Raw genomic sequence first — 11,697 nt, forward strand, 5'->3', positions numbered from 1 at the left:
CCATGTAGTTAGCGATAGCACGAGATGAAATGGGCTCAAGCTGCACCAGGGGAGGTTTAGGTTGGAAATTAGGAAAAATTTCTTTATGGAGAGTGTGGTGAATCATTGGAACAGGCTGCCCAGAGAGGTGGTGGAGTCACCATCCCTGGAAGTGTTCAAACAATGGGTAGATGTGGCACTTGGGGACATGGTTTAGTCTAGTCTACCCGTGATTGTTTTAGTGTGGAATTGGTAGTGTAGGTTACTGGTTGGATTGGATGATCTTAAAGGTCTTTTCCAACCTAAACGATTCTTTGATGTCTCTTCACTGACTGTGGGAAGAGTCTGTAGAGACTGTTAGAGCAGGTCCAGAGGAGGGCCAGAAAAGTGAACAGGGGGTTGGAACACATCTCCTATGAAGGAAGTCTGAGAGAGGTGGGGGTTGTTGAGCCTGGAGAGGGAAGGGCTCAGGGGAGGCCTTCCTGAGGCCTTTCAGTACTTAAAGGGGGCTTATAAGAAAGAGAGAAAAAGATGTTTTGCCAGGCTCTGTAGCGACAGGACAAGGGGCAGTGGCTTTAAACTGAAGGAGGGTATATTTAGCTTGTGTATAAAGAAGAATTATTTTCCAATGTGGGTGGTGAGACCCTGGAATATGTCACCCAGAGGTGTTGTGGATGCCCCATGACTGGAAGTGTTCAAGGTCAGGTTAGATGGGGCTTTGAGCAAGCTGACCTAATGAAAGATTTCCCTGCCCATGGTGGGCGAGTTAGACTAGATGGTCTTTCAGGGTCCCTTCCAACCCAAACCATTCTATGATTTGATGAATTCTATGTATAGATGCATATTCTATACAGCTAATTCTATGAATTATGCCAGTAACAAAGATGGCTCTGAGGTTCACCCCTGCAGGGCAGGGAGTTTGGGTGGAATAAGCTTCTACATGAGGATGTCTGGAATCTGAGCTGGTCCCACAGGGCTGGAAGGACGTGTTCCCTGAAGGGATCTTGATCCATTTTATTTACTAAGAATGAGGTGTAAAGCACAGCACAGAAGTCAGAAGAGAATCCCTCTCCCTCGAGAGCTCATTTGGGCAGCGTGCATGGCAGGAGCGGGGTGAAATGGGAAGCACAGGTTGAGGCAGCTCTGTGCCTGCCTTCTGCACAGCAGAGCCACAGGATTGCTCTTGCTCTGCGCCTGTAAGAAGTGAAGGCGGAGAGGAAGCAGCTGAGGGCCACACTGCAAACACTGAAGATAATCACAGCCTTGTTTGCAGAAGTGCCAGCACAAGCCATGGCCAGCAGGGCTGGCGCAACACTGAAGAAGTGGCAGATGTGCCTGGGCCCACAGAGAGCCAACTGGGAGGTGAGTCTTGTATGCAGAGCAGGAGGCAGGAAACCGGCCAGCCATGTCCCTGCCACCAGCCAGATGCACACAGCCTGATGCAGGATGGCCCCATAGCACAGCGGGTTGCAGGTAGGCAAGCTGTGGCCATAGGACATGACAGTGTAGAGGGAGCAGTGCTCTCCGCCCAGCAGCTGGAAGTCCTCCAGCACCCTTGGAAGGAAGACACCGCAGAAGGGCTTTTGGTCTTCAGTCCTTCTGAAGGAGAGCAGCCTCCTTGTGACCTCACCTCCCTTCCACTCCAGAGCAACACCCGTCTCCTGTGCACCTTGGGGAGTGTCCACAGAGGGAAGGACCACATGGAGGCCAGGCTTGAATGCACCAGAACTTTAATGAGACTAAAGAGGAGACAGGCGATTCCTATGAGGCTTGCCTCGAGGGAACCTTGCTGCCACTGTGACCCAAAGCAAACAAAGAAAAAGGAGAGAAAGGCAAGGTCGGTCAGCTATGCTGAAAACAACATCCAAAAGATCAATCCGGTGCCCAGCACCGTGTTCTGAGTTCCTCAAGGTGTCTCCCTGGGGCTTTCCCAAGCATCTTTAACAGGGGAGGCACCTTCTGCCACAGTAGCGGTTGGTAATGCAGGAGAGGTCAAAGCCCCCCGAGGAGATGGGCACTCCCTCAGAGCTGAGGATGCTGCCAACAGCAGCAGAGGTGGAGGAGCCCACAACAGTGTTCTGCGGGAAGGAGCTGAGGATGGGTCCAGGCAGGGTCACCACCACAGGAGAGGGCTCGATGACGACGGTGGAGTTCTGGCACTGCCTGACACAGGGCTCGTTGCAGCTGTTGGCCAGCGGGGTCGGGCCGCAGGGCTGGCAGGGCAGGCACGGGCTGTAGCAGGACATGTCTCTGGGCTGGAGATGCACCTGGGAGAGAGGGCAGGGGGGAAGCAGAACACAAAGATGGGTGAGAAGCAGCCTGGTTACACAGTGACAAAGGAGGCAAGGTACTACTAAGAAGGGAGCTGGACACTGTGCCAGCAGCCACAGGGTCTCCATTGCCCTACAAAGAGCAGCCTGGCCCAGGGACGCTCTCTCCTAATTCATGAGCCAAAAGCCCCCACAGCCACATCCCAGCCTCTCTCTAACCAGACCTTCTCCCCACTTCCCTCTCCCATGACCAGAAGATCTGAAATGCAGCAAAGAACAGAGCAATTTCAGCTGAGAGGTCCATCAGGGAGAGATCTCAGTTTGGAAGAGGAGGAGAAGGGGCTTCAGACTCACCTGGTTGCCAAGCAGAAGGAGGCAAGAGAAGTGGATGAGAGAGCAGGCACTTGCGCTGCCTTTTATACCTGCCCTTCATTGCCGCAGGACCAGAGGCACCCGCGGCAGAGGTAGCAATTCTCGGACAAGCTCATCTTGAATGCAAACCAGCGCAGCTAATGACATGGGCTGTGCTTTGGTTTCCTGCACTGCTGCCTTTTCATTTCCAGATTTGTGCCATGCCCATTTTCCAGTGAAGGCTTCTTCTGAGCCCTCGGATGAGAGGCCCCAGCATTTGTAGGACAGGAATGCAGCAGTGCTGGCAGAAGTCTCAGCTCAAGCGCTGGATGGGTCCAGAGCAAGCAGGTGACGTCAGCCTGGGTCACTGCGGTGGGGCTGTTTGCAGTGGTGTTCTCAGGAAGAAGGTCCAGCTGTCCTCAGCTGAACACTATGGGCTCCCATGCATGAGGACGTCCTATGTCCTTATCTTTCCCTCCCTCCTCACATCACCCCAATGCTCACTTGTTGTTGCCTCCCCAGGTGTGTGCATTGTGCTCCTAGGTTTTGACCCCATCCTGCCTAACACTGCCCTCAGGAAGAAATTCTGACCTCTTTTGACTCATTCCCTCTCTGTGCAGTCTGTGAGCACACAGGTGATGCCATGGGCATGCCTGGGGCCTTGTCCTTGCCCACAATGCTCTAGCATTGCCACAGTTGTCCCCAGGTGTCCTCAGCAGAGTCCTGAGGGTTGGTTGTGTTCCTGTGGGTGTTCCTGTCCTGTGTGCTTTTGTGTGCAGCTGTGTTTGCATGGATGGACATGGGAGCACAAATTTGTGCATGATTCCATGCACGTGTGCATGAGCCTGTGCGTTTGTGTGTTTACTTGCTGGAAGGAAGCTAGATTCCTAGCTGGTGGCAAACCTCATTGCTTTCTCCTGAGGTAATAGGTACTGTGGGCAAGGAAAGGGCAGCGGATGCGTGCACCTAGAGTTTAGGAAGACCTTTGACAGCCTCTCTCGTACCTCCTTTATGATCAAACTGGAGATGAATGGATTCATGAAGATGCTGATAAGGTGGGTGCAACATTGGCTGGACTATCAGGCTCAAAGAGTAGTGCAAAGCCCAGCTACAAGACACTTAGTAGGACCAATACCCTTGAACATTTTCATGAACACCAGGAATAATGGGAAGGATGGCACTTCCTGCAAGTTTGGGGATAACACCCAACCACAGGAAACACACGCTACACTCATCTCTGTTAGCCAACTTGTTCCCAGCAGGTCCAGGAAGCACCTGTTTGAAAGGTGTCCTGGTTTCGGCTGGGATAGAGTTAATTTTCTTCCTAACAGCAGGCATAGTGCTGTGTTTTGGATTTAGTAGGAGAAGAATGTTGATAACACGCTGATGTTTTTAGTTGTTGCTGAGTACTGCTTATGCTAGTCAAGGACTTTTTCAGCTTCCCATGCTCTGCCAGGGGCACAAGAAACTGGGATGGGGCACAGCCGGAATAGTTGATCCCAACTGACCAAAGGGCTATTCCATACCATATGACGTCATGCTCAGTATATAAACTGGGGGGGGGGTGGCCAGGGAGCAGCGATTGCTGCTCGGGAACTGTCTGGGTATCAGTCGGCAGGTGGTGAGCAATTGCATTGTGCAACACTTGCTTCGTGTATCATTATTATTATTATCATTATTATACTGTTACTATTAGCATTACTATTTTACTTTATTTCAATTATTAAACTGTTCTTATCTCCACCCAGGAGTGTTTCTCACTCTTACTCCTCCGATTCTCTCCCCCATCCCATCGGGGTAGGGGGGAGTGAGCGAGCGGCTGCGTGGTGCTTAGTTGCTGGCTGGGGCTAAACCACGACAAAAGGAAAGAGAGGAGATGGAGTAGGCCCTGGAAGTGCTTTGTGGCAGGAGTAGAGGCAATGAACAGGTGCTGGAACATGGGGAGTTCTGATTAAGAAACAGGCTAAACAGGCAGCTGAAGGGAGGCTCTGCAGCCTGCTCCTTCCCCTGGGCAGGAAATGCGTGGCTGCTCTTTGCAGCCCCTGCGGTGGCAGGCAGCTGTGGGAAGATGGTGCATGTGGCGGGTGAGGGCCCTGCAGCTGCCGCCGGCTGCAGCGGGCACTGGGCAGGCTTGTTGTTGGTGGGAGAGGACGGGCAGAGTGGGCTTCCAGGAGACAAAGTTGTGCCCGTGCAGAGCCGCTGAGCACTGGGAGCCCGGGCGAGCCCCCGAGCGGCGCCGGCGCAGGGCTCAGCCCCGGGGCGGAGCTGGCGGCGGCGGCGGCGGCGAGGAGAGGAGAGGAGAGGAGAGGAGAGGAGAGGAGAGGAGAGGAGAGGAGAGGAGAGGAGAGGAGAGGAGAGGAGAGGAGAGGAGAGGAGAGGAGAGGAGAGGAGAGGAGAGGAGAGGAGAGGAGAGGAGAGGAGAGGAGAGGAGAGGAGAGGAGAGGAGAGGAGAGGAGAGGAGAGGAGAGGAGAGGAGAGGAGAGGAGAGGAGAGGAGAGGAGAGGAGAGGAGAGGAGAGGAGAGGAGAGGAGAGGAGAGGAGAGGAGAGGAGAGGAGAGGAGAGGAGAGGAGAGGAGAGGAGAGGAGGCGGCGCGGCCGGAGCAGAGAGCCGGGGCTGGCGGCGGGCAGCGAGGCGCGGGCGGCGGAGCGGCGGGATGCGGCGGTGCCGGGGCGCAGGGCTGGCGGGGCTGGCCGCGGTGCTGCTGGGTGCGCGGGGCTGGCGGCGGTGGCGGGGGGGTAGGCTCTGTGCCCGGGCTGCTCCCCAGGGAGCCCAGCGCCAGCTCGGGCCTCTCCTTCTGCACCGTCTCTTTCCCCTCCCGGCCTCTCTGCCCTCTCTGCTCCCCCTTTCCCAGAGCTCTGCAGTCCCCCCTACGTAGCCTCCTTTGTTCCCATCATCTCTACCATCACAACTTGGCTGGCACGTGCGCCAACTTCTCTGGGCACGCACTCTTGCCTCAGGTAATTCCGCACTTACTATTGCCCTGATTTCAGCCCTCCTTCACTGCAACACCCACATTCACTGGGTACTACTGTCTACTACTCTACTGTCTCTTCCTCTCTTCATCCGTGCATCCGCCCCTCTTCTGACCCATCTCTCCATGCACTCTGAGATCCCTCTCTCATCTCTCCCTCTGCTTCCTTCATACCTGCTGCGGGCACAGCTTTGCTTTCCTGCACTGTGCCATACATCCTCTCATCCCCCCATGCATTCAGCCTTTATTTCTGTCCTGAATTCAGCCCTCCTTCCTTCACTGGAACACACCCAACTCTCCCATCACCTCTCCCTCTCACCGTCCGTCCATCCATCCGTGCACCTGACTTTCATCCCATCTCTGCATGCATCAGTTCCAAATTCCCTGCCAGCCTTTTCCCCTCACTCCACGCACCCACACCAGGATCACTCTCCATCCCAGCTGAACAGCTCTCCATCCGTTCCAGTCTGGCTCTGTCTCTCTGCCACTTTTCCTAAAGATTTCTCAGGAAAAGGTATGTTGGAGCTGGGTGATCTTTGATGACCTTTCTTACTCCTCTTTTCTGTGCAGTGGCTGTGGGCGGAGCCCAGGTGCAGCAGGACCCCTTGGCAGAGACCACCGAGGACACCGACATCAGCATCAACTGCTCACACCCAAACATAAACACCGATGAATACATCCACTGGTACCGTCAGCTCCTGGGCCAAGGCCCCACATTCATCGCGCTCACTCTTAAAGACTCCAAGGAAGTGCAGGACCCTCCGGGGCAGCTGTCGGTGGCGGCAGACCGCCGGTCCAGCGCCCTGCGGCTCTCCCAGCCCCGGCGCGGGGACGCGGCGGTGTATTACTGCGGCGTGGGAGGCACGGGGAGAGGAGCCGGGGCTGCGGGCGGGCACGAACCGCGGCGGGCGGGGCCGGGCGTGTGTGTGGGGGGCGGGGGGACAGCCCCGGCCGGGACCGACAGGGGGCGCTGCCCCTCCGCCCCGGCACCGCCACCGCCACCGGTCCTGGGAACGGCTTCGGCATCGACAGCGGCACCGGCATCCCCAGGTCCTCCTTGCAGTCAGTGCCTGGGCTCATGGGGTGGGCTGACCTTGGCTGGGCACCAGGTGCCCACCCAGCCGCTCCGTTCCTGCCCTCCTCGGCAGGACACAGTGCAGGCGCAGAAAATAAGATGCTGACCGAGTTGAAAGATGTACAATGAAACGCTCTTCTCTCAGCTCCTCAGAGCACCCCCGCGTCTTTCTCCACGGGCAGAGAAAAGGCACTGGGGACACATGGCTCCTCTTGCCTTACACACCTGGCTAAAAGCCCTCCAGGAGTGCCAGGGCTCTCTGAGGACTCAGGCAGGAGTCTAGCAAGCAGCTCAGATGAATAAGTTGGACATATGAACTAGGGCAGAGGTATCCATGCCTCAGTGCTTGAAGGCAAAATCCCTCTGAGTTGAATCCCATGCGAGACACCTCTGCTGAGAAAGAAGCCGGCACAAATGCAGGGTCTAATCTATGCTCTCCCTGCAGACGAGGGAGGATTCTTGACCAGTTCTCTAGGGGAGAACCGATCTCATCCCCAAGTGGGTGTCTAAGACAGGTGGAGCTGAACCCCCATCTGAAGGATCCCTTTCACTCCTTTCTTCCTCCTTAGGGATTTACAGACCAGAAATCTCATGTGGCTAAAGAGCAGAGAAATCCCCCTTCATCTGGCTCTCCTTAAACGTGCAAGGCATTGCACGTCATTGCTCTATGTCTTGGGCAGGCTTCACTCACCAGCTCAGCCAATGCACATGATCCAAACGACATCTCTTCGTGCACCATCCTCCACAAAAAGCCACGGTCCCCTTGGCTGAGCGAGAATGTTGGAAAGAGGTTGATGTATTGGAGGAGCTCTGGATGCCGCGATGTCAGGAGAAGGGAGGACAAACGGATCTCACCTTGCTGACTCACTTCAAGCTGTACACAATTGCCTGACATTGCTTCCTCTCCATCCAACTAGTAGGTATTGACAGCTCGTGATCCCAATTTTCTTTCCCCCTCACAGCCAGCGCTCTACTTCCACAAAGGGGGGCTTTGTGTGCACACACACAGTGTAACATCTCTGCAGTTTAGCTCCATATAGGGAGAGCATACATCAGAGTCATCAGCATCATCAGGATAAGAACATGCCCACACCCTCCTCATTAACCCACCACCCAGGGGTTGGACTCGACAGAGCCATCTTCTCTAAGTCCTGTGTCTGGGGCTCTAATGTGGTTGAGGGGAGACCAACGTGCAGTGGGTGTGAGGGGGAGATGCAGCTGAGGAGAGTCATGTGCCCAGCTTGAGCCCATTCACCCACAGAGGAGCCCTCTCCCTGCTCTCTCTCTGCCCCTCAGTACCTTGGACATGGAAACGGGGTTTAACCCTGAGATGGAGGTGCTTGGAAGGCTAAGTAGATGTGGGCTACTTGCTCGGCGAGGAAGGGCATCTAGTCACAAGTGATAGGGAAATGTCTGAAGTACTCGCTGCCTATTCCTCCTCACATGTACTAGCACACAGATGTACACACACAAAAGCACTATGCCCATGCACCTATGCCCACACAATTACGTATATGCAGACCAGTCACACACACCTTCATGCTCCCCTGCATGAAGGCACATGCGTGTGCTAAATCACATGCACACTCTGGTGGTGCATCCGCCCCCCTCCCCCCCCTTTTTTTTTTCTCTCTTCAACCGCTTTGCAACCTCAGGGATTCCTGCCAGACCGCGGCCTTGTGTAGTGAGCTGGTCGGTTAGGTGCCCTGTAATTGTACCAGAAACTGCTACATGGTCGAAGCGGAGAGTGGCCTTGTCCTTATCAGAAAGCCTTACATGGTTGAAGTGGGGAGTGAGAACAGGGGAGTGAGAACAATCAGTTACCCCCTGACAGCTTTGAAACAGAGCAGTAATTACCGACTGAGAGCGTGGCTTGGATGGAGATTCACAGTGACTAAAGCAAATCATCTCACGATTTTATAAAACAGCAGTCCTAAGTGAGGCCCTTTGAGCTCTCCTGGACTGCAGCGGGCTGCACCAGCATCTCCCCCTGAGCAGGACTCCTCTCACAGCTAGCAGACTCAGTTTGCTACAATCGGAGGTCCGTTGCTGACTGACAGTGGAGCCTGGGCTGAAACCCTTCACTCCTTGAGGCTCAACCCTCGCCCGTTGAGAAACGCCAAGACATTACACCTGAGCATTTCACTGAACTCGACGGGAATCTTTAAACTGGTATACCAGATCTTTTTATGTATGTATACATGTATCCATGGCTGTGTGTATGCATGTGTGAATCAGTTTAAGTAGTCTGTAGACGTAGGATTTGATTTCCAAGTGAGTCTTATACTGCTGCATTATCCTTATTCCTATAAACCATTGACCAAGTCTGAGACTAAGATTGGACCCAGCTGCACCTAGACTCCTCTCTGAGAAGGAGTTTAGAAAGCAAGGGGGTCTATCCTGAACCTCGTGACTCAACAGGAGGGTCCTCCTTATCCCCAGCATACACAATCTCTTTGTGAATCATTCCAACTCAGTGTAATTTAATTTTCCTTGATGCATTTCCATGTAATAATAGAGTGAACCTTGCCATCTTCCAATCTTAACTAAGTCACTGTTTTGATCAATTTTGTCTAATCCCTTTATTAATCACTGATGACTGAGTGCTATTAAAATATTACAACAAAATCCTGCGATTTGTTACAAGTAAATCTAAACTGCTACTAAATGAAACTGTGTTAAGTCACTCATTCACAATAAATTCACATAATCAGCAGGAGTCACAAACCTGCATTTGTGACACACAATCACGGACACAATTGCTCACACACAGAGAACATTTGTGCACAGCCACAGTTGCCATGAGTATTACCAGAGGCACACACATGTACGTGCGAATGCACACATGAGCACAGCCAGAAGAACATGTACATGAGCATGACCATGCACACACACCACTGAGAACCAGGATGCCCGACACCAGCTCTCAGCCCCTCTAGACAGCTCCAGGCAAGTCCTTCAGACCCTACAGTCAAGGCAACAAATCAGTCCCTGGCCAGACCCATCAGCTTGAGTGACCTCAAGGGTCTGACAGTGGTTCAGTCTAGTGTTTTTCTCACTGTGAGGCAGAGAGAAACCGCAGCAGAGTTGAAGCTGTCATGGCCTTTCCACACATTGAGCCTCTCCACGTCTCACGTCTGTGTGTGAACAATAATATAAAAACTAGAGAACATGCCCATCGCCACAGCCCCACAAAGAATTCCCACATTCCTAGGAGAAGAATAAAAATCCTCCAGTGTTAGAAGCTCCCACCTGACCTGTGTGATCTCCAGGGAGCAGCCCCTGCTCTTGCAAAGGGAGCCCTGCTACAGTGACACACTCAGGTGGCTGCAGAAGGCTGTGTCTGGGACAAGCCAGACTCCCCTCAGGCTACAGACGCTGAGGCTGGGACATCAGAAGTGATGTAGCAGTGAGCCTGGCTCTAGACTCACTGTAAGGCAAATACCCTCTCTTCAAAAGGCAGAGAAATGCAGAAGCAACACTAATTTACAGAGCAGCTGAAAAAGTGGTTTGGCCAGCCTGTGAAAGTTCATGCATTCTTTTTAGCTTTTCCCCAGTTCTAATTGATGTGCTGGCCTTTTTTCTTCTTGTGTTTTGCATGCAGGTGCACGTGGTGTAATTGCCTGTAGCGAGAGGGAGCTGCCTGCAGCCTCCTCTGTCACCATGAGCAGACTGAGTTTATCCTGCAGCCAAAGTTCTCACATACAAAACAGTTTCTGCACATAAATATACAAGAGTATTATTGTTATAAGGAAGGTTAAAGAAAGTATATCCCCCCCAAATGCCGACCTGGTATCAACAGGTGAGGAGAAGGCTGACATACTCAACAATTTCTTTGCCTCAGTCTTCACTGGCAACTGCTCTCCTCACCCCTCCCGAGCCGATAGACTGCAAGATGGGGACCAGGGGGGTAAAGCCCCTCCCACTGTAAGGGAAGATCAGGTTCGAGACCTCCTGAGGAACCTGAACGTACACAGGTATATGGGACCTCCAAGTCCTGAGGGAATTGGTTGATGTAGTTGCCAAGCCACTCTCCATGATATTTGAAAAGTCATGGCAGTCAGGTGAAGTCCCTGCTGACTGGAAGAAGGGAAACGTTGTGCCCATTTTTAACAAGGGAAGAAAGGAGGCCCCTGGGAACTACCCACCTGTCAGCCTCACCTCTGTGCCTGGGCAGATCATGGAGCAGGTCCTCCTAGAAGCTATGCTAAAGCATGGGGAGGACAGGGAAGTGATTCGAGACAGCCAGCATGGCTTCACCAAGGGCAAGTCCTGCCTGACTCAACCTAGTGGCTTTCTATGAAGGTGTGACAGTGTAAGTGGCCAAGGGAAAAGCAACGGATGTCATCTATGTGGACTTCTGTAAAACCTTTGAGACAGTCTCCCACAACATCCTTCTCTCTAAACTGGGGAGACATGGATTTGATGGGTGGACTGTTTGGTGGATAAGGAATTGGCTGGATGGTCACATCCAGAGTGTAGTGGTCAACGGCTCAATGTCCAGACGGAGACCAGTGACAAGTGGAGTCCCTCAGGGGTCCGCGCTGGGACCAGTGCTGTTTAATATCTTCATCAATGACATAGACAGTGGGATCGAGTGCACCCTCAGCAAGTTTGCAGATGACACCAAGCTGAGTGATGCCGTTGACACACCAGAAGGAGTAGATGTCATCCAAAGGGACCTGGACAAGCTGGAGAGGTGGGCCTGTGTGAACCTCATCAGGTTCAACAAGGCCAAGTGCAAGGCCCTGCACATGGGATGGGGCAACCCCCAATATCAATACAGGCTGGGGGATGAAGGGATTGAGAGCAGCCCTGCCGAGAAGGCCTTGGGGGTCCTGGTGGATGAAAAGCTGGACATGAGCCAACAATGTGTGCTTGCAGCCCAGAAAGCCAACCGTATCCTGGGCTGCATCAAAAGCAGCATGGCCAGCAGGTCAAGGGAGGTCATTCTGGCTCTCTGCTCTGCTCTGGTGAGACCTCACCTGGAGCCCTGCGTCCAGCTCTGGAGCCCTCAGCACAAGAAGGACATGGACCTGTTGGAGCAGAT

General features: G+C 53.4%; 1 protein-coding gene across 1 annotated transcript; it reads right to left on the reverse strand.

The window, feature by feature from the left end:
* Positions 1–1,919: 1,919 nt before the first annotated feature.
* Positions 1,920–2,225, reverse strand: LOC142595330 (feather keratin Cos1-1/Cos1-3/Cos2-1). Its single transcript, XM_075723108.1, has one exon. The coding sequence runs from the start codon at positions 2,223–2,225 to the stop codon at positions 1,920–1,922; it is 306 nt and encodes a 101-aa protein (XP_075579223.1).
* Positions 2,226–11,697: the final 9,472 nt, after the last annotated feature.

This window comes from Pelecanus crispus, chromosome 18, assembly GCF_030463565.1.
Source record: "Pelecanus crispus isolate bPelCri1 chromosome 18, bPelCri1.pri, whole genome shotgun sequence".
Taxonomy (NCBI): Eukaryota; Metazoa; Chordata; class Aves; order Pelecaniformes; family Pelecanidae; genus Pelecanus; species Pelecanus crispus.

Bases quoted from the DNA above. Each gene is read 5' to 3' on its own strand.
- LOC142595330 (XM_075723108.1), bottom strand. From the start codon at position 2,225: ATGTCCTGCTACAGCCCGTGCCTGCCCTGCCAGCCCTGCGGCCCGACC.